The sequence below is a fragment of the Syzygium oleosum genome, unplaced genomic scaffold (genome assembly GCF_021117445.2).
Source record: "Syzygium oleosum isolate NSW1041296 unplaced genomic scaffold, Sole_v2.1 Sole_v2.03, whole genome shotgun sequence".
Taxonomy (NCBI): Eukaryota; Viridiplantae; Streptophyta; class Magnoliopsida; order Myrtales; family Myrtaceae; genus Syzygium; species Syzygium oleosum.
In genome coordinates, this window is record NW_026607487.1 from 15965947 (window position 1) to 15989493 (window position 23547).

Consider the following 23547-nt stretch of genomic DNA (forward strand, 5'->3'; position numbering starts at 1 on the left):
CAAGGACTGGCCTAGTTCCCTTGGGAACCGGACCAGGACCGGCTGAGTTGGGCCGATCCAGGCCGGTCCAAGGTCGGTCTAGGATTGACCCTGGACCACTACTCAACCCTAGGACTGATCCATGTGCGTGAACTTATAAATTCGTAATTTACCACCCTATAAATGGCAGTCTAGCCTCGATGATCAACAAAAAGAAAATTGAAATCACTGATTAGCACTTGCAAAGAATAGAGATGGAAGATCAATAAAAAATAATGCATATGAAAAAAATAAATGAACCGACATCTTTTGTTTCGCGGAAAATAAAGGATTTGGAAAACATTTTCCTAAAATAAATTGCTTATATCTCTTGAAATAATTATTCAATAAAAAATATTTTCTTTATTGGCAACAATTTATATCTAAACATTTTGTGGACAATGAAACATTTTTTTTTCATTCATTTTTTAAGGCGATACAAGTGATCATTTTTTGAAAAATATTTTTTAAATTTTTTATTTTCGTTAAACAAATAGAGCCAAAGTGGTGTGCAAGAAAATAATTATGTACTTTGGAAATTTCGCATCCTCCTCCTGTCCAAGCCTGAGGTGTAGCACCCAGACCAGGTGTAGAGCCTCCAGCCTTAACACTAGGAAGAACATCAAAATCCATAATAAATAGCATAACTCAGCAAAACGGTACACGATGACAACAAAAGCAGTTGGCGAAGGCCAACTCATGTTCTCATCTTCATACACAAGTTAATGGAAAAGATGCGGTCCTTGGGACAAAACAACGAACGCGAATCATAGCAATTCTCATTAAAATAAAATTATCCTTCCTAGTGTTATGGTTTGGAGAATATTGGATGAATTTATGCGTTGAATTTGATAGGATATCAACATCTTAGGTATTAAAGATCGGTTAGGGACATTTTGTAATGGCAGTTGGTGGCGGTGCCATTTGAAAATGAATGGGTTCAATTGGCCTCACTCAATCTGGTAACATATTACTGAAAATCATAGATATTTTATTTTATTCCGACCCCATTATTTTATCAACATTGACATCATCAATATTGAATCTTTTATGGATTGAAATCCTATGATAAATTCACATCTTAAACTAATTATTATCATTTCAGCTAACTTCTTTCCTTTTCTCCGTTCTTCTTCCTCGAGCAAGTAGTGTTCTATTGCCACCCGCTTCACGACACTGTCAATGACTTTGCCAACTTGAGGTCGCCTGAACGCACCACGTTCGTCATCACCTTCACTGCCCGCCAATTCCTCTCTCTCTCTCTCTCTCTCTCTCTCTCTCTCTCTCTCTCTCTCTCTCTCTCTCTGATTTGCAGGTGAAGGTCCACAACCTCGAAGAGAGGTGGTAGACCGCCATCTTCATGGAGGTCCACAACCGCAAATAAAAGGTTGCAGAACTTCTCCGGTCAGATTTGAAAAGTTTTTTTATGAGAGAGAGATGTGATGAGCTCGCCACTCAAGAGGATGGTGGTGAACAAGGAACTGGCTACAGTCTCTTTATCATCTTAACTATTAATAATGTGAACAAGGAACTGGTTGAGATGAACTTGGTCTATATAGTCAATAGATCAGGTTACGTAAGACAATTGAATTCGATATTTCTTGTCATCGACGTCGGTCATTAGACATTCAAGTTGGGAAAACATCAATTTTGATGATTTCAAATATGTCTTTGGTACTAATATCTATTATGATGAGTGCTGATGATGAATTAGTTTTGCAGGTATCAATATTTCTTTTGTATCAACAAAGACGAGAAACTAGGCTTTGATAAATAAGGTGAACAAGTGCCAGTATCAGTGGTATCTTACGATAGCTTTGAGGTTCTTGTGTCAAGCTAGTGTTCTTGAAGCTATTTGGGTACTGATCAAAGTAGAGGGATCATTGATCCTGTTATCATGCATCATTTCATCGATATCATCATTGAAGATCATCAACCAACTTGATCACAATTTGCATGTGCTGATGATGATTTTCAGATCGTGCTAATAAGGAGTTAACAGTAATGATGGTGAGATACACGTATGAAGATGACCGTTAATGGTACAGAAAATAACTGTTACAAGACTGGGATTCCTAGCTAATAGGTTTCTACTCTCATGCAAAGTAACAGCTATAATAGACTCCATTTTAAGAAACCTATGAAAGTCAAAAGAAATGATTGTATGGGCAATCGTGATTCTAGCATAGGTCGCCACCTACTCTCAGGCGAAGTGACAACTACAGCAGACTTCATTCTAGGAACCTGTGCCAGTCAAAAGAAACGATTGTATAGGTAATCCTAATTCTGGCATAGGTTTTCACTTGCTCTCAAGCGGCTAGCTGGATCTCCTTTGAAGGTCTCCAACGGTTGAATTGAAGACTTCTATAAAAAAGGATCAGCAAAGCCTAAAGGAGGTTGGACATGAGAATTACTGCAATTGTGCTTGAGTTAGAAACCTTCTTTGTTGATATCTCTCTTGTTGACACCTATTTTTAATTGCCCAATTATATTAATTGCACAAAAATTAGGAATTAAATTTTTAACCCCTAAACAAAAATATTTTCATTTAATTGCATGGCATGTAGACATTAGATACATTTTGCATTAATAAGACTTAAAAAAATAATTATTATTTAAAAAAATGAAAAAAGAAGAAGAAGAAGAAGGGAACCCGAGCTGAGGAAGGCCCGGCCCGGCCTCCCTTTCCCTTTCCCCTCCATCTCTCCCTCGCTAGGCTTGGCCTAGTCCGCTTTCTCTCTCTCCCTAGCCTGGCCTCCTTTCCTCTCTCTTCCTTCCCTTTCCTCCTTCCCCACGTTAGTTGACTGAAGCGGTGGACGCTCCACAGCCAAGTAGAAGAGACGTAGAGCAAAAGGAGAGCAGGCGGAGCAGGTGGCCGGCCACCATAAAAGCCGAGAGAGACAGCGAGAGAAGTGGGGGTGAGTTTTGGAGGGGGGTCGATTTTTGGTGTGAAACCGAGAGAGAGAGGAGACAGAGAGTCAGGAGAGAGAGCTCGAGCGCAAGACTGAGATCTAGACTGAGTGAGTGGCCACACCTGAGTCCCGGCCGAAGGCCCGAGGTGTCACACCCCAAAAACAACTAGAAAAGGGGGATGACATGGCCGTTCTTCCACACGAAGGATGCAGCCTCAACAATAACCAACTACCTGTTATCAACTTATATTTATCTCAAACCACATATATATCAGATAAACCAACAGGTTGGTTACAACATCAGAGTTTTTATAATCCACCAAAAGAACATGTGCATCAAGAACTTAGTCAACCCGACGAACTATCAACAACCTTACAAACAACTCCAAAAATCATACCCAAAAATCAAATACCTAAACGTCCCCGCGATAGAGCTCTCGTACTAACGGCCGCTAGCCGAGGAACCTGAAAAGATTGGGAAAGAGAGAAATGAGCAACCACAGCTCAGTGAATAGTACATCTCTTCTAAGTAGATCGAGCAATCACTATGCATGTGTACAAAGCAATACCAAACTTCAGAAGCCAAACCCAAGGTTTAAAATACATATAGAATCACATAAGAGTTATTTCATTTTATCAAAACTTTGTACAATTCACAAATACACATTTAAATCCACCATCACAATTCAAACTATCAATGGTCAAGTCCATTGATCAATCTCTATAGAAAACCACGTCAATGGTCCATTCCATTAACTAATCTTAAATCACACATCAATGGTCTATTCCATTGATGAATCTCATATCACATCAAACGTCGATGGTTCATTCCATCGACCAATCTATTGCTCAATATCTAACCATGGTCACTACACAAAGCTTTGTGACAAGGCTATCAAGATTCCCCCCTTGACACGGTCTCCACCTATAAAGCCGGTGGCTCGGCCTAGAAGGATATCCTAAACCCGGTATGCATACCCCAAAACCCCTCAATGGATTTACAGTCATATTGAGCATCAAAGAATCATCATCCAATATCAAAAATCCAATCCAGAATACATTTCACAAACCAAACAAATAACTTTCTCACAATACGGCTCATCCGCCAGAAATACATTTCGTAGAGCATTTCTTGAATCATTTCCGAACTCATTTCATAAACTAGTTCGTAACGCAATATACAAATGTATCCTTTCTTAATACATTTCGAAAAACAATTCTCAAATCATTCTCAAATACTAAAAAGTAGTAAATGCTCGATCCCGATTTATGCAACAAAATGCTCTTTTAAGTTCAACATATATATTTATATCGAATCATAATTTCTTCGAGATATGGTTTTTATAAAACCAAAGAAGAGATAGTACCACTCACCTAGAATCCCCAAAAATCAAACAACCACGCTTACTCGAACCGACGATCTTGTAATCCTAACAATTAAACGAGAATCGACATCAAAACCAAGTAAAAAAAAACTACGAAATGGCTAAACGGCGCTTAAACGCTAACAAGACAACTCAAAGGCGCCCACAAATCGCTTCTCCAAAGTGATTATCCAAACCGTCCGCAACGCGGAGTTTGAATGCAAAACTTGATCGCACCATAAATTCCTCCACCGAACCCCGTTTCAAGCGAGCTTATAGTCAATAGAAAGCCCACTTAGAGCACTACAAGAACCCCAACTTGGCCATCCCAAAATCGAGCCGAAAACCGACGTAAATCGGCCTAAAAGCCGCTGGTCGCGCACTGTTCACCTTGCGCGACCAACTTCAAAAATTCATATTAGGCAAACCGTAAGTCCAAATCAAGATCCGTAAACTCCCACGGCTCTACGACACCCTAAACTACCAATTCTATATATATATACACACACGTAGCTCAACGACTCAAAAATCGGACTTCGCGGCTTGATTTTCCCAAAATTCCAAATTTAAACCTTAAATGTGAAAACTTCTCCGATCGGATGGACGAGGGGCGCGAATGCTTACCAAACGTTGCAATACGAAGTCGAATCGGCTAGGTGAGGTTCGCGCGGTGCAAAACCCTCTTCTCTTCTTCTTCTTCTTCTTCTTCTTTCTCTTTTCCTCTCTTTCTTTCTTTTCCTTTCTCTCTGTCTCGGCCGAGCAAGCTCTCGGCTTAAATGAGAAAAACAGAGCGTCACTATAGCAACTTTTGACTTTCTGACTTTTTGACCTTTTTTTTTTATAAATACTCGAATATTACATCCATCCCTCCTTAAAAGAAATTTCGTCCTCGAAATTTGAACTTACCTCAACTTTCAAACAAGTGAGGGTACTTGCGTTTTGCCTCATCCTCAAGTTCCCAAGTGGCTTCTCTCTCAGTGTGGTTCAGCCATTGTATCTTTACATAAGGAATGGTCCGCCCTCGCAACACCTGATCCTTCCTATCGACGATGCAAATAGGCTGCTCTTCATACGTCAAGTTCTCCCTTAACCTCAATGGTGTAAAGTCCAGTACATGCTTAGGATTTGGCACATATTTATGCAACAAAGAGACGTGGAACACATTATGAACACCTGACAGTGCCGGTGGCAAAGCAAGTTTGTAAGCGACTTCACCAATCTTCTCTAAGATCAAGAATGGTCCTACGTATCTTGGACTTAACTTCCCACGCATGTCAAATCTCATAACACCCTTCGTAGGAGAAACTTTTAGGAATACATGATCCCCCACACTAAACTCCACCTTGCACCTTTTAAGATCTGCATAACTTTTCTGACGACTTTGAGCTGTTTTGAGACGTTCCCGAACCAACCTAACTTTCTCTTCTGACTGCTGAATGAACTCGGGCCCAGTTAGTCTTTTCTCACCAACATCATCCCAACAAATAGGGCTTCTACATTTTCGGCCATACAAAGCTTCAAAAGGTGCCATCTTAATGCTGGAATGATAGCTGTTGTTATAAGAAAATTCTGCCAAGTGTAGATGTTCATCCCAAAAACCTCCAAAGTCAATGATGCAGGATCTCAACATATCCTCTAATGTCTGGATCGTTCTCTCTGACTGCCCATCTGTTTGCGGGTGAAAAGCTGTACTCAAGTTGAGTTTATTACCCAATGCTCCTTGCACACTCCTCCAAAAGTTAGATACAAATCCGGGATCCCTATCAGAAACAATGCTTACTGGAACTCCATGAAGCTTCACTATCTCATTAACATATCGCTTTGCCATGTCTTCCATTGAAAGGCCGAATCGGTATGACAAAAAGTGTGCGTACTTAGTCAATCGGTCAACAATCACCTATATAGCATTCTTACCACTTGGCGTTCTCAATAGACCAACTATAAAATCCATGGTGATACGCTCCCACTTCCATTTAGGTATCTCTAGAGGTGTAACTGTCCACCTGGTTTTTGGTGCTCAATTTTCACTTGCTGGCAAACTAGGCATTGGTCGACAAATTTTACAACATCTTTCTTCATATTGACGCACCAGAAGTTCTCTCTCAAGTCCCTATACATTTTAGTGCTTCCAGGATGAATTGAGAATCTAGTGCTGTGAGCTTCCTGCAATATCTCCTTTTTCAATTCTGAATCATCGGGAACACATAGACGACTACGAAACTTCAAGGACCCATCTACGTGTATACTGAAGTCTGCTTGTCCTCTAGCTTCCACGCCTTCTCTGAATTTCTGCAACTGAGGATCTTCATTCTATTTGGTCTTAATTCTATCAATCAATGTTGGTTGCACTCGAAGATTAGCTAAACGAGCACCAAGCTGATGTACTAATACCTCTAAGTCCAACTTCCTCATGTCTTCAAGAATAGGCTTTTGAGAAGTAAGTAAAGTTGCTATATTTCCGACGGACTTACGACTCAAGGCATCCGCTACCACGTTAGCCTTTCATGGATGATAATTAATAGACAAGTCATAATCCTTTAAAAGTTCTAGCCTTCTTTTTTGCCTCATGTTTAGCTCTTTCTGGGTAAAAATATATTTCAGACTCTTGTGATCGGTAAAGACTTCACATCTTTCACCATACAAATAGTGCCGCCATATTTTTAAGGCAAACACAACTGCTGCTAATTCGAGATCATGAGTGGGGTAGTTCTTCTCATGTGGTTTCAATTGTCTAGAAGCATAGGCAACAACTTTATCAACTTGCATAAGAACACAACCCAAACCTTCTTTAGACACATCACAGTAAATTATGAAGCCAGTAGTTCCTCAAGGTAAAATCAATATAGGGGTTGACACTAGCCGCCTCTTTAACTCTTGAAAACTGCTCTCACATTGATCCGACCATATAAATTTAACTCTCTTATGAGTTAGGCGAGTAAGTGGACCAGCGATCTTTGAGAATCCCTCCACAAATCGCCTGTAATAGCCAGCTAGCCCAAGAAAACTTCTCACTTCTGTAACATTAGTAGGGCGATTCCACTGAACAACTGCTTCAACTTTCTTTGGATCTACTAATATGCCATCTTTCGAGATTACATGACCCAAGAATTCTATATGATCAAGCCAGAAGTCGCACTTACTAAATTTAGCATACAACTTCTTCTCATGCAAGGTCTGTAGGACAAACCTTAAGTGTTATTCGTGATCCTCAAAACTCTTCGAAAACACTAGAATGTCATCAATGAACACCACAATAAATTTGTCTAGATACTCTCTGAACACCCTGTTCATCAAGTCCATGAAAGCAGCAGGCGCATTTGTTGGACCAAAAGGCATGACGAGAAATTCATAATGGCCATATCTTGTTCTGAAAGTAGTTTTAGGCACATCATCCGCTTTTATCTTCAACTGATGATACCTAGAACAAAGGTCAATCTTAGAAAAGACTTGAGCTCCCTGAAGTTGATCAAATAAATCATCAATCCGGGGTAAGGGATATTTGTTTTGATCGTCACCTTGTTAAGTTCTCGGTAGTCTATACAAAGCCTCATACTACCATCCTTCTTTTTCACAAATAAAACTGGAAAGATGAGACACTAGGTCTGATGAAACCTTTATCCAAAAGCTCTTTCAATTGCGTTTTCAATTCTTTCAACTCGGTAGGTGCCATCCGATATGGTGCCTTAGAGATAGGTGCCGTACCGGGCATCAATTCAATACAGAACTCAATTTCTCTATCAAGAGGCAAACCTGGTAAATTCTCGGGAAATACATTGGGAAATTCTCTGACAACTGGAACATCTTCCAACTTCGCTACAACCTTGCTTGTGTCTTTTACACAAGCCAAATAACCACTACAACCCTTTCTCAAAAGTTTCTTTGCTTGCAAAGCCGATATCAACCTTGGAAAAGTGTCTTTACAACTTCCCGAAAAAGAGAATTCGGGTTGACATGGAAGTCTAAAGATCACTTTCTTTGAAAAACAATCAACAGTAGCACGGTATGTGGATAACCAATCTATCCCTATAATAATATTGAAATCTCGAACATTTAACTCCACTAGATCCACAGTCATTTCAACATTATTAATCTGGAGCACACATCCCTTGAACACATGATCAGCAACCAAGAAATCACCGGTAGGAGTATTGACACGCAATTCATATTCAAGAGGCTCAGGCAACACATCAAGCTTCTTTACAAATTCAGTAGAAACAAAAGAATGCGTAGCACCGGAATCAAATAACGCATAAGCACATTGCAAGGCAATAGAAATATTACCTGCAACAACTGTGTTAGATGCCGCCGCATCTTCCTCTGTTATCGCAAAAACTTTCCCACTTGTCCTCTGTCTTTGCGGGTTCTCTTGGGCTTACCAAATGAAGGAGCTTTGTTTCTCATGAAACAACGATGTGCTAGGTGTCCTCGTTGTCCACATAGATAACATGTTCTATTATCAGTCGTAGAATTCCTCTGTGTAGGACAATCACGCCGCATGTGTCCCACTTTCCCACATAAGAAGCATACTCCTGTTTTCTTGCGACACTCACCGCCATGATACCCTCCATATGTAGTACACGGGCTATGAGTGTTCTGGGCTCTAAACTTCCCTGGTAGGTTATTGCTTCCTCGATTAATACTGCCACTTACACGACTTTCTTGAAACTCAGTAAACTTGGGCCTTTTTTATTGATGAACACCCTGTGTGTCACGCTCTAATTTGTACCATTCCACCTTGATCGCTCGTTCCAAGACATCCTTGTATGTGGTCAGTTCAAGATGTGCGAGCTTAGAACGTATATTAAGCCGAAGGCCTCTTTGGAAATGTTCAGCTTTAAGTTCTTCATCATCCACATAATGTTTCGCAAATCTACTTAACTGGTTGAAGCGGCCTGCATAGTCCATCACTATAGAGTCACCCCAAGATATGTGTATGAAGTCGTCTCTCATCTTCGCTTGGAATGACCTCGGGAAGAATTGAGTGTTGAAGGCCTTTGTAAAATCTTCCCAAGAAATTGTCGCATCTCTGCCTCCCAGGGCGAGTCTAGTCCCTTCCCACCAATACTCTACTTCGCCCTCCAAACATTGGGTGGCAAAGTCAACCTTCCGATCATTGGGAACTCTATCGGTTCTAAAGATCCTCTCCATTCTTCTAATCCAACGTTCGGCCAATAGAGGATCCGATTTCCCATCGTAAGTAGGTGGTTTGGCCTTTCTGAACTGGGCAACTGTATATTCTCTCTCACCTTCAGTCATAGCGGTTCCACTCCCACCTAGATCTTTCAGTTGACGATGAAAGTTAAGCACTACATGACAAGCCTCAAATAAATTGCCTTGGATGGTAGGCTTAGGAAGTTCATCACTTGCATATTATGAGTCGAGGCTTCTTTCAAATAGATCCTCTAATCTCCTTTTTGAAGCCGGGCCTCGAGAACCTTGAGGCATATCTCTGGTATCGGGGATAGCGACTCGCTTGCCTTTACTGTTCTTACGAAGTGAGGCAAGTGTCTCTGAGTAGGAACGCATAATAACCTAAATCCAAAGCGTAACAAAACCTTAGCACCTAGAAGATAACACGCTAAAACTATCACACAATCTCACAACGTCCCATAAAAATCTACACCCAAACAGATCACAACTTAAGCTCTGATACCAAAAGATGTCACACCCCAAAAACAACTAGAAAAGGGGGATGACACGGCCGTCCTTCCACACGAAGGACGCAGCCTCAACAATAACCAACAACCTGTTATCAATATATATTTATCTCGAACCACATATATATCAAATAAACCAACAGGTTGGTTACAACATCAGAGTTTTTATAATCCACCAAAAGAACATGTACATCAAGAACTCAGCCAACTCGACGAACTATCAACAACCTTACAAACAACTCCAAAAATCATACCCAAAAATCAAACACCTAAACGTCCCCGCGATAGAGCTCTCGTACTAACGGCCGCTAGCCGAGGAACCTGAAAAGATTAGGAAAGAGAGGAATGAGCAACCACAGCTCAGTGAATAGTATATCTCTTCTAAGTAGATCGAGCAATCACTATGCATGTGTACAAAGCAATACCAAAACTTCAGAAGCCAAACCCAAGGTTTAAAATACATATAGAATCACATAAGAGTTATTTCATTTCATCAAAACTTTGTACAAGTCCCAAATACACATTTAAATTCACCATCACAATTCAAACTATCAATGGTCAAGTCCATTGATCAATCTCTATAAAAATCACGTCAATAGTCCATTCCATTGACTAATCTCAAATCACACATCAATGGTCTAATCCATTGATGAATCTCATATCACATCAAACGTCGATGGTCTATTCCATCGACCAATCTATTGCTCAATATCTAACCATGGTCACGACACAAAGCTTTGTGACAAGGCTACCAAGATTCCCCCTTGGCAAGGTTTACACCTACAAAGCTAGTGGCTCGACCTAGAAGGATATCCTAAACCCGATATGCATACCCCAAAACCTCTCAATGGGTTCACAGTCATATTGAGCATCAAACAATCATCATCCAATATCAGAAATCCAATCCAGAATACATTTCACAAACCAAACAAATAACTTTCTCACAATATGGCTCATTCACCAGAAATACATTTCATAGAGCATTTCTTGAATTATTTCCCAACTCAGTTTCATAAACTAGTTTATAACACAATATACAAATGTATCCTTTCATAATACATTTCCAAAAACAATTCTCAAATCATTCTCAAATACTAAAAAGTAGTAAATGCTCGATCCCGATTTATGCAACAAAATGCTCTTTTAAGTTCAACATATATATTTATGTCGAATCATAATTTCTTTGAGATATGGTTTTTATAAAACCAAAGAAGAAATAGTACCACTCACCTGGAATCCCCAAAAATCAAACAACCACGCTCACTCGAACCGACGATCTCGTAATCCTAACAATTAAATGAGAATCGACATCAAAACCAAGTAAAAAAAACTACGAAATGGCTAAACGACGCTTAAATGCTAACAAGACAACTCAAAGGCGCCCACAAATCGCTTCTCCAAAGCGATTATCCAAACCATCCGCAACGCGGAATTTGAACGCGAAACTTGATCGCACCATAAATTCATCCACCGAACCCCGTTTCAAGCGAGCTTATAGTCAATAGAAAGCCCACTCAGAGCACTACAAGAACCCCAACTTGGCCATCCCAAAATCGACCCGAAAACCGACGAAAATCGGCCTAAAAGCTGCTGGTCGCGCACTGTTCACCTTGCGCGGCCAACTTCAAAAATTCATATTAGGCAAACCGTAAGTCCAAATCAAGATCCGTAAAATACCACGGCTCCACGATACCCTAAAATACCAATTCTATATATATACATAGCTCAACGACTCAAAAATCGGACTTCGCGGCTTGAATTTCCCAAAATTCCAAATTTAAACCCTAAATGTGAAAACTTCTCCGATCGGATGGACGAGGGGCACGCGAATGCTTACTGGATGTTGCAATACGAAGTCGAATCGGCTAGGTGAGGTTCGCGCGGCGCAAAACCCTCTTCTCTTCTTCTTCTTCTTCTTCTTTCTCTTTTCCTCTCTTTCTTTCTTTTCCTTTCTCTCTGTCTCGGTCGAACAAGCTCTCGGCTTAAATGAGAAAAACAGAGCGTCACTGTAGCAACTTTTGACTTTCTGACTTTTTGACTTTTTTTTTATTTATAAATACCCGAATATTACACGAGGCCTCCGTCGACCCCCCTTGTTCTGCCGAACCGTGCTCTGTTTTGGCGATCTCGGCCAACCGGGGCCAAGACTCGTCGGCGCTCGGCCACACGCGGTTTCGAGCGTCGATAAGCCTTACATGGCTGTCGTAGTGTGCTTCCTTGAGCATTGCGTCGATGGTGTTTGCACATTGAACTTTGAATGGCTCGGTTTTAACTTCCCAGTTGGTGCCCACCAGGCATTCGACAAAATGCCTTAATGAGATCCGTATGCCTTAATGAGATCCGTAAGTTGGTCATTATTGTTTCTTTTTTCTTGCTTTATTGCTTGTGTGGCTGGATGTGGACCGAGGCGACACCGGAATAGACGTTTTGGCCGTCTTTGTCGAAACTGCGAAACAGGGGCGAGGCCGACCGGAGAGGGGGGTCGACGGTGGTCATGGTCGCCGGCTATGGCACGCCAAGAACCTGACGTCACCTGGCGTAGAAAACTGGTCGATGCCGACGCCTCTCGGCGGCCCGGCGAGAAGGCTGGCCAAGCGAAGCCTCACGGAACAGGGGAGTCGGGTCTGTAGGGAGGTGGAACGTCGGGTGAGTCAGGTCAGCCATAGTCAGGTCGGAGCTGGGTTGGATGTGTAGATCTAACCCGGCTCTTTAGGGTTTTGTCATATGTGGGTTGGACTTTGTTAATAGAAAAATTAGGATTTGGGTCGGGCTCAGTTCATTTAATTATTTTAGGGGTTTGGGACCTTTTTGTGAGCTAGACCGGGCCCGCGAATAAGGCCCGGTCCGGCTGTGGGTTGGCGAACCTAGGTCGGATGTGGAGATCCGACTCGGGTCCGTTTATATTTATTATAATAATATAATATAACCATTATTATTTTTAATATTAAAAATATATTTTTAATAAAAAATATATAAAAACTTCAAAAAACTTCAAAAAATTCAAAAAAAAGGAAATTGGGCTTTCAAATTGCCTTTTCTCGCTTTCTTGTATGATGAATGCCATGCTTGATTGCACGATTGGTTGATTTGCACGTTTGAATTGCGTATTTAATTCAACCTTAAATGTGCCCGATTAGAGGCATGTTAGGCCTTTTGTTTGTGCATCTCTGATGTATTGATTGTCGTTTCCTTAGCCTAGTTAGGATTAAAACCTAGGATTCACAATCGATAGGAAAACTGCACGAATACTCTTAATTGTTGTTTGAACAAAGTTAGGTATCGAAAGGGTATTAGTTGTCTCACTAGTATAACCAAGTTCCCGGACTTATTGAATCTTTTGTTCGCAGGAGTAAGGTGATTCTCCCGTCCTCTTACTTGGGTTTCTAATCGACTCACCCTAAACTGATTAGTGGCGACTCCTAGATAAAAATCAATTTGCATGTTAATAATTTAAACCTTAAGTCACAAGTTGATATGGACTTGGAAGAGCCTGAATTAAGTTCCCATGTTTAGACTTAGCAATCCATTAGCCTCTTAATGACACTTGTCAGCCCGTCTAGGGCCATGCCGCGAGGAGGTCGCGACATCTCTGTAAAGGTTAGCTTTGTAATATCAAATAGTCGAGTGTATAAGTGTAAGTGCAATAGTTGTCTTCTGATTGTGATCTATCTTGTGTAAGGAACAACAATTACCAGTTCTAACTTATAGTGCTGATTACCAATGGAATCTAGACACTGTTAGGCTATTAGCGAGAGAGTGGACGTAAGCTTGGATATAAAGCCAAACCGGTATAAACCGTTGTGTGATTCATCTTCAATGTTCACTATTTGCATCATTAGTACAGTATCAGCACACACGCTAGCCTACATCTTTCACAATCTATATCGCTAATTGTTATTATTTAACAAAAGATTTTCAGTATCTTAATTTAACCTATTCAACCGCCGTTTTTGGTTGCATTGTTAGCCCTAACAATTCTTTCTTTGCCTTGTTTAATATATGTTCGACCAGACATAACCACACACATAGGAGGTACATGCCTAAATGACGACTTACAAGAACCAGGACACAAGATTCTACACCATGAAGGGTCTTGGCAAACCTTATAGACTACATATTAAGAGAATACTATGGAAATTGAGAGAAAGATGTGTTTATGCCCTTATAAATATCACAAGCCTCTGGAACCAAGAATTCACAAGTCATTGTCAAATTGATCTATGAAGGCATTTATGCACATTTGCAACTGAACATCATATGGTGATGAACTACTGCAGAGGATGAAATCTGATTGGAAGTCCATGCTGCGGGCGGTTAGTGAAGAGATGAACTGGGCAGTGGATATAAGCTGGGGACAACTCAAAGGTGTAGCGCTGGAGGATCATCGAAAGGGCGACTTTCGCTTCGATCGTCACGAAACTCATCCCGACACAAGATCGAGGTCCAAAGCCAAAGGGGATGAACACGACCGCATTGTTATTGGTAGCTTTAGCTACACCTTCTGAGAATCGCTCTGGTTTGAATTGATGCACATCGTCCCCCCAGATCTCAGGGTCACTGTGAAGCTTAAGAATTGGTACAAAGATGTGAATACCAGCAGGAAGAACGAGCCACCCTAGCCTCTGTTTCTTGCCAACTTTTCGAGTCAAACCAACTAAAGGGGGGTACAACCGCAGAGTTTCATTTATGATCATGCTTATCTGCACACAAAAAGGGAAACATAATTAGTTAGGTATCATGTCTAACTTAGAATTCAAGTGAACCGAAAAAGGTCGACCGAGACCAAGACACAAGTCATTTTCTATACCTTCTTTAGTTTTCCAAGTCCATCAAAATCAGGTTCTTTATTTCCAAACACATTAAGAACCTCCATTCTTGCTTCCTCTTGCCACTCTGGATAAATTGCTAGGAGGAATAACATCCATGTCATCATTGCATTGCCGGTTTCTTGTCCGGCAATGTAGAATGTCTTGCACTCATCCACCAGATTATCGACCGTAATTTTTTTGCTCTTGTCCGCATCGTGCAAAGCCTTCACAAGTTGTCCTAGGAAATCATCCCCAAAGCCATCTACTTCACCAGCCATCACCTTCTTCTCTCTTTTCTTGATCATCTGTATGATGGAATCGCGTACGCCTTTCTCAAGTTTCTCCGCTTTAACTTCATCCACCGTCTTCCAAAGCTTACTGCCATCAGGATTCAGAACAAATTCCATAGTTTTTCAAGCTTAATTGATAATCTGATTCCGAGATGTAAAATGCCTTCGTCTATGAAGGCTTGAAGTTTGTATTTACACAATGAACAAGTTGTTGCCTGACCATCATCATAAATCTGCAGCTTGCTAAGTGTGATCTTACATCAATAATTTTAGCAATAAGAATGGTTATCGAAAAAAAAAATTTACCTCCTTCAAATAAATTTACTCAACTGGAAAATTTGGTTAGAATAATCAAATTAAAACGTCTAAAGTTCAATCTAAAAGTGGCCTATAGTCACCGGACTTTCCTAGCTTCTACATCCTAAAAAAGGCCCCAACAAATTTTTCCTAAAAAATGTTTGATACCTTAGTCCTGGTAACCTTATATTGAAAGCATTTCTGGATGTAAACGAACTCAATCCTGTCAACATCCGAAAAATGTTCCCTCCTTCGATGTAGCTGCTTCCAAACGCAGTTCTTGAAATCACTTCAGATGTCAATACCTTAAATTCTTCAAACACCTCGATCTCTTTCCCTTCTTGATTCTTCCATTTTACTAGCATTGTGTGAACACTGTCCACCATCGCGGGTGCCATATTCTGCAATTTCAATTCCCCGGAAATAATTAGTAAAACCTCAACTCACGCAATCTGCTTTAGTTTTTTCATCGAGCTCAACTACCTTCAAACTTTCCCCATGGAAAGCGCGGTTGGCAAGTTTGCGCTGCTTCGCCCATTTCTTGCCGCCTGGTGTGCTCGCAAGCCCATCTCCTAGAAGCTTCTTGGCAAAGTCCTTGTTTCCTGTTTTTGGGTATGTTTTATATCTATTAAGCAGCACCTCCTTAACCAGCTCTGGCTCTGTGATGACTAGTTGAGCTTGAGGTCCGAGCCAACTCAGGTAATTTCTCCCTACAAAGTTGCACAAAAGTTCAATTTTAAAATGTCACGACACTAATAAAGCAAAGGTTTTGTAGTATTTACCATATGTGTCTATCCATGTGTTGACTTCAGGCTGAATCTTAGGGAATACGTCGTGAGAGAGATTGCTCATGGGTGTGTTCCTGACTTCCTTCTTCATCTTGATTGTTTCCTTGGTGCTTCCATGGAGGAACCTGTAAGGAGGGCCGGTGATTCCCTGTTGGGCCATCATCCTCTGTATTCTGAGCGGCTTCCACCATAGCTTGTGCAAGAGCTTGGCAAGAGACCAGATAACAAGAAACAGAAACAGAGAGCTCAAGAAGATGACTAATTGCATGGCTCTTTCTGGGGAGCAAACAAAAAGGAAACGACCACCGGGAAAATTACAATATAGGGTTTTTCTTGTGAAGTAAAAATGTTTGACTGGATCAGACATTTGTTGTTTCTTTCGGAGGAATCTATGAGCCGGACGATGACATGGTCGGAAAATGATAAACTTTGTTGTGAGGATGTTTTTTTTTTTGGTCAATTGTTGGGATGATGTTGAAAAGGTCATTTTGGTCCGACATTTTGGATCCATTTCGAACGAAACGTGGGATAGAGACTATCTAATTAGAACGACACTAGGGATTAGCAACAGAACTGGTTTCATTTGAGAAGCGAACCGAACCAACTTTACCCGGCTTTGAACTGTTCAGTTTCCGGTTCTCGAGTTGAACTAGTTTTGAACGAGTTTCAATACATGTTCTCAGTTGAATCGGGTTTGAACCAGTTCTAAACCAAACCCTATAAGTCTCTTAGTTGAAATCTTTTGCAAAAAAGAAGAGGTTGAACATTTCAGCGTAAGCAGTTCATTATGGTTTCCTAATTGAGAAATTTTGCAAAAATACGAGGAAAATGATATCACAAGTGTCATAATTTTCGAAAGGTACTCATTTGAGTACCATAATTTTCTTTTTTTCGATCAGTTGAGTGCCATATAACTTTTCAAGTGATTACTTGAGTAATATAATTTTTTAAAAATATTCACTACAAGTATCATGCCACGTCAAATTTTCGATACTAGGGTGAACGATTTTTAAAAGTCATGACACTCAAGTGAACGTTCTTTATAAGTCATGTTACTTAAGTGATCGAAAAAAAAGTTATGACAGCCGTACGAAGGTTATGGCACTTGTGGTGTTCTTATCCTCAAAAATATGCATATAATTGTGCAATTAAATAAAAAATGAAATAGGGAAAAGGTAGACCGGTTTCTCGGGTTGACCCTAGAATTGGCTTAAAACCAATCGGTTGGGTTCCATACCGATTCAAGAGTCAACCTATTCAGTTTCCAATTTGAAAACTAGAACCGACTCTAACATGGTGGATTTCAGTTCCTTGTTTGGGATTATATTTGTTATGAAACCGATGACCCTTACATGATACCCATGTGTCGATGGCCAGTCTAGAATTGTCGAACTCAGCCTAGAAAAGGAAGAGCTTAGGATCAGAGATTATTAAATGATTAGGGTGCATGCACGTCCAATCCACCAAAGCCATCAAAATCTTGTGACTTCCAACGAGGCTCACATGAGCTAGCGGTAAATGTGACGAATATATGAACCCATTTGTGAATTTTAAAATGAATTGAAATCGTATAGAATTTTAAAATGATAAATTATTATTTCATTGGTAACTTATAAATAAATAAATGGACTCTCTTTCGCAATCTAAAGCAATTGATGATCTACTACGAGATTTGAAAGTAATAAAGTAATATTTTTGGTGGTACGTTTGACCAATATACGTGCCCACTTGTAGAATCGAAATTTTATGGATAATGAACTATGCAATTTGAAAGTGTACTATTATTATTCTATTTGTAAGCTACTGATGACTAAACTTGCTCACTTGTAAAGCAAATATTTTGTTGATAACATACTATTCAATTTGAATGTGTAAAATGATGATTTTGTGAGTAAACTACCCACAAATAAATGGACCCACTTGTGAAATTGAAAACGTGCATGTAGTAGTAAATTTGAAAGTTGCGAGATCATTGTTTTATCGATCCTTGTCGAATGGAAAAGTAGCTCATAATCTACTGCCATTTGAAAGTGGTGGAATCATTATTTCAAGTTACTAACCAAACCTACTACTAAAATATAACGTAGTTTTGTTATGTGCTCAATATTTTGTTTACTAATTTTTCCACTTTAAACATTCTAACTAGAAAGATATCATTTGCCAAATTCACCATTTTATTCTTGGTAAAGATTTAGAAGAACAAAACTTGTTTTATTTGAAGGGGTTGTATTATGTGAAATTTCCAAGATATAGTAATGCAACCTAGCTAATTTTTTAATCGAAAACTTGGTGATTAAGCGAGCTGCATGTGCCATTAGCACATGGGCTTTGTCTCATGTCATTGTTTTATTTCTTTTTGAACAATGTCTTGCAGGGAGGCACAAGCACAATACACATTGGACTTTCCCAATAAAAAGTCAAGAGGAAGTTTAGTAAATAGAAGCCTATAGAAAGGTTTATGACTAAATTTGCCAAACTGAAAAGTTTAGGATTGAATTGACACAAGTGCAATATGTTTAAAACTTTTTTGGTAATTTTTCCTTGATATATATATCTAAGTAAAATGGGATATTTGTTGATTTTGGCTAGGAAAGCAAATGGTTTTGAAATTTAAGATATTTAAAGTACAAACACTAGAAATTTTTAAAGGATGCGAGAATGATAAAGAAAATAAAGAGGATAAATGTTAATTTGCAAGAATATATGTTATTTGATTGATTGGGCAACCTTTTACAAAAATTACAACATGGTTATTTGTAACCCACCATGGACAGTTACTTATGAATAATTATTGATGTCAATCTACAAATAACTCCTAATCCGATCTGCAGTTATTGATAAAAATTTATAAACTCTAGACACGATCACCTATCATATAGCAATGATTATCAACAAGAAGTTACAAATCCCAATGTTATAGGCATAACCATCCAGCAGCCATGTACTTGTGTCGATCCTTCATCTTTGTCTTCGAGCTTCAACACTTAACAAACATACGCAATAGCTAGCAGTTGATGACTCTCGTCAACTGGTGAAGGTCCATGTCAATAACTTCTACATTGTCTGATGTTGATGACTTTACTGATGAGTTGTGAATACCCTTTAAATTGTCAAATGTTTTATACCTTAGTGACTTACCGTCTTGACCAAACTTTGCTCTCATCGACTAAGCTTGTCACTTGTCGATAAAACCATAAATTAATCATATTTGGTGTTGACATTGTCCTAACAAATTGTCAAGAGAAAAAACTATATAAAATACGTTACTTGGAAACTTCATCCACAACTAGACTTGTTTGGAAAAAATCAATCGGGAAAAATGGAATCAGACTTTGAAGCGTGAATATACTATTTTTAAGGAATTATTTGCCCCACAACGTAACTAATAGTTACTAGAAAAAATCCTCCATAATACAACAAATTCTCAAATGAGAACACCAGATATTAATTATGATATCTCTGCAAGAACTCTTCAAATAAAAACAATAAAAAACAATGGCTGTATTTTTTTGAGAAAGGAAAATCTAGAAGTAAAAAGTATTGAAATGGAAATAACAAATTTATAACAGTGTTTTAGAACAAATACAACCTTTCATGCCAATTCTAATCAGCAAGCGCGCAAAGTGTTAAATCTGCTAACTGAGCCCATGGTCTTTCATTGTAAGATTAGAACCCTTCCACTTATTTATTAGCTCACATACTCATTTCTTTTCTATGTGACATAAGGCACTTTTTATTTATTTTACAAACAACCTATCAACAAAACCCAATATCCGACCTCGCCTTTCCTGAAGTATGACTTGATCTCTTGTCCAATCGATAACTTCCTGCACTTGTTCACCTCCAACGTGCTCAAACTATCAGAAGCTACACATCCTCAGTCCTCCAATTGTTCCCTATCACGTTCGAGATATACAGATTCATCAATAAATGTATACCTATACAGTGCCTTGAACAGTCGAAAATTTGCAAGTTCTAGAACATGATTAGGTAACTCATCTAACCCAAAATATGTTTTGTCGTATTACGAAATGCAAATTATAGTCTCTATGCAAGTAGTATCCGTATCATGTCAACTTTGAATAGTATATTCCAAGGTTCCTGATCGTCCGTAAATAATAATTAAAAGGTAGCCCACCTAACTCTATTTTGGACTAAGCGAAGCAACCTATTGAAATATTCATTGGGTGGTTCATATCCAGGGCAGTGTGGATGACATTTTATAATATCGACCCAGTATTGGATCCAACGCTGAATCTGAACTGGTGCTTTAAAATGGAGTCAATGATATACATGACTTATTCGCCAAGCACAGGGCCAAGTCTTTCAATAATATACTCGAACATCAATCTGCCAATTTTCTTTAAAAACCCCAAATAAATAAAAAGAAAGATTCAGTCCCTTATCAGAAAAGAAAAACGTTGAAAAAAGAATTTCGCCTATCAAAAGACGGATCATCTACGACGAGCTAAACTTTCGTGACTAAAAGTCGAACATGGTACTCATCTTTCCCCATGAAAAAGAATGATTCGTGGCTCATAGTCATTATTTGTCTCGTGGTAGCAAGTCTAATCTTGGGCAACGAAAATTGTTTTCTTGGCCGAAGGTGAGACCTATTGCCTTGAAAATTATTTTCGTGGCCATAGGTAGACATAGCCACGGTTCGGAACCGGTCGGTTCCGGTTCGTGGCCATGTATGAACCGGAACCGGCGGTTCCAGGCCGGTTCCGGTTCCGGCCTAGTTCGGAACCGGCCGGTAAAATTTAAAAAAATAAATTATGAAATAAAAAAATAATGAATTATCAAATTATGAAATTATGAATTATTCAATATAAAATGTAATCAAAATATACATTGTAATCAAATTTGAAGAAAAAAAGAGAGAAAGAGATGGGGCTTAAACTTAATGAATTATCATTAAGCGCCTTACATTGTAATCAAAATGTACATTGTAAGTTTTTTTTTTTTGGTACCGGGCCCGGAACCGGCGGTTCTGGGCCGGTTCCAAAATTGTTCGAACTAGAACCGGGCCTGTACGTCACGGGCCGATTCCGATTCCGAACTGCGGGCCCGGTCAACGGGCTGGTCCCGGGTTTGACCCGGGCCGGTTCCGGGCCGAACCCGGCCCGTGGCCATGTCTAGCCATAGGTAAGACACGAATTTGGATTTCAATTTCGAGGCTATTTTTCGAACCCATTCGCCACGAATTGGGTATTCGTGGCAGGAAGGTACGCATAAATATGCGGATATTGTGCATGGACCACTTGTTAAAGGTGTTGTCACGGACACTTGGGGTGCGCATGAATACCATTCTGTGCCCGGGCGCTATTTCTGAACAGAAATGATTTTTTTTGATTCTGTGCCCGGAAACAATTTCTGAGTATTTAAAGGCGTTTGATAAATGTCCAAAATTTCTATTCCTAGAGTAGAAAAGAACAGAAATGCGTTTGGTAACTACACAAAATTTCTGTTCCCAAATAATATTTTGAATTGTTTAATTTTTTTTTTCTACTTTCTTCTTTGGCCATGGCCGGTGGCCGGTCGCGACGACCGGCCACGCCCGGGCCGGCGAGGGCATCACGGACCTCGCCGGCGGCCGGCGGAGGCGAGGTTGCCCTCGCCGGCGAGGGCGAGGGCGGACCCTCGCCCAAAGACGGCGAGGCTCGGCCTCGCCCGGATCTGGCGAGGCCGAGCCTCGCCGTCGCGACCCACGGCGAGGTCGGCTCGCCGTGGGTCGTGACGGCGAGGCTCGGCCGCCGTGGGTCGCGACGGCGAGGCTCGGCCTCGCCCGGATCCGGCGAGGCCGAGCCTCGCCGTCGCGACCCACGGCGAGATCCGGGCGAGGCCGAGCCTCGCCGTCTCCGGGCGAGGCCGACCTCGCCGTCGCGACGGACGGCGAGGCTCGGCCTCGCTCGATCTGGGCGAGGCCGCCTCGCCCGGGCGGCGAGGGTCCAGCCCTCGCCCTCGCCGGCGAGGGCGACCCTCGCCTCCGCCGGCGGCCGGCGAGGGCCGTGATGCCCTCGCCGGCCACAGAGGCTGTGGCCGGTCGCCGGCCGCCGGAGACCGGCGACCGGCTCAGCCAGGAAGAACAACACACAAAATAAGAAATGAAAAAAAAGAAAAAAAACTGATTCTCAAAATTGTGCCGAGAAACAAGAAGCAACTTTTTTTTACTTCTTGTTTCTCTTCCAAAACTGTTTCTCGGCACAAATTTTTGCAAAAATGTGCCGAGGAACAAAAAGTTTACCAAACGCATTTCTGTTCCCAAACTATTTCTGGGAACAAAAGAACAGAAATTTTCACTATTTGGCACGTTACCAAACGGGCCCTTGGTGTTTTTTGTCAACTGACCTGTGGAATTATGCTATTGTAAAACTGTCGATATTAATTCTGCATAGAGAAATGGGATTTCCTGGTATAAAGGTACGGGGTGTAATTTTCCCTTCGACACTTTTACACATGATTATGAGGAAATCATCGGAAAATAACAATGATTCACACGCAATATAAATAACACAATATTATAAATCATTGTTGGAGATATGTTTTGACATTGAAGATAAAATCAAAGGATTTGGATTGATTGATTAAATCAATTTGTGATTACAATTGATTCTTTATCTTTCATTATTTCCTTTTATTATTCATATATTGTACTATAAATACATGCAAACAATGTCATGATATTGTGAAGTGAGAATACAAAACAAATTCTCTTCTCCGATTCTTTTCTACGCTTCGTTTCATGGCATCAGAGCGATTGATTTTAGTATAGCTTCCGCAAATCCTTTCTTTGATTGCCTTTCCGTCCTTCCTATCCTTGTTGTTGTAGAAAAACACTAATCAGTTTTCTGAGCAAAATTCAGGAAAGAAAACAACACTTTCTTACCGATACCATGCCAAAAAGTAATTCTTCAAGATCTGAAGAACGAATTCCAAAAGTAAACCCGGAGGATGTATCACATTCGGATCCCACTGAGTAATACCAAGCCAGGAATCCACCGTGCAGATATAGCCCATCCAGCAGGACCCTGTTCAGGCCCAGCCAAACCAGGGGCAACTCAATTCGGCCCGGCCCATCCAGTGGCTGCCTGTCCAGGGCCCATTTAAACCATTCTGGTATGGGCCGACTCAACCGAATCCATGGTACAATCTTCAAGGACCAGCTAGTCAAAGCCACGGAGAAGACAACCAAGGGAACCCATCAGCCAACATTGGGGCAAGCCCAACTCCTGGACCCGGAATACATTATCCTGGTTAAGTATCCAAACCAGGGATGTCGGGTATGGGTAAGAATCCCTACTTGAATCCTCATCCTGGAATGCGTTATCCGGGTCAAGCATCAGAACTGGGGATCTCGAGCATGGGTATGAATCCCTACCCGACCAAAAATCTCTTAGGAGCGCAAATCTT

The 23547-nt window shown here is 40.5% G+C and overlaps 2 protein-coding genes across 2 annotated transcripts; both read right to left on the minus strand.

Moving 5' to 3' along the window:
• Positions 1–7862: 7862 nt before the first annotated feature.
• Positions 7863–9550, minus strand: LOC130137713 (uncharacterized). Its single transcript, XM_056309647.1, has 2 exons — positions 8995–9550; positions 7863–8611 (listed from the first exon to the last, which is right to left on the minus strand). The coding sequence occupies exons 1-2, from the start codon at positions 9548–9550 to the stop codon at positions 7863–7865; spliced, it is 1305 nt and encodes a 434-aa protein (XP_056165622.1).
• A 4647-nt stretch (positions 9551–14197) lies between these two features.
• LOC115672051 (cytochrome P450 CYP749A22-like) lies at positions 14198–16443 on the minus strand. Its single transcript, XM_030593806.2, has 5 exons — positions 16129–16443; positions 15830–16056; positions 15515–15747; positions 14759–15137; positions 14198–14651 (listed from the first exon to the last, which is right to left on the minus strand). Exons 1-5 carry the CDS (start codon positions 16400–16402, stop codon positions 14220–14222), a joined length of 1545 nt encoding a protein of 514 aa, XP_030449666.2. The 5' UTR covers positions 16403–16443; the 3' UTR covers positions 14198–14219.
• Positions 16444–23547: the final 7104 nt, after the last annotated feature.

Bases quoted from the DNA above. Each gene is read 5' to 3' on its own strand.
- LOC115672051 (XM_030593806.2), bottom strand. From the start codon at position 16,402: ATGCAATTAGTCATCTTCTTGAGCTCTCTGTTTCTGTTTCTTGTTATC. The intron at 15,748-15,829 runs GTAGTTGAGCTC...TTGAAATTGCAG, and splicing joins TCCATGGGGAAAGTTTGAAG to AATATGGCACCCGCGATGGT. The intron at 14,652-14,758 runs GTATAGAAAATG...TTTTGTGTGCAG, and splicing joins GACTTGGAAAACTAAAGAAG to ATAAGCATGATCATAAATGA.
- LOC130137713 (XM_056309647.1), bottom strand. From the start codon at position 9,550: ATGACTGAAGGTGAGAGAGAATATACAGTTGCCCAGTTCAGAAAGGCC. The intron at 8,612-8,994 runs GTGTTCATCAAT...TTGCGATAACAG, and splicing joins ATTAGAGCGTGACACACAGG to AGGAAGATGCGGCGGCATCT.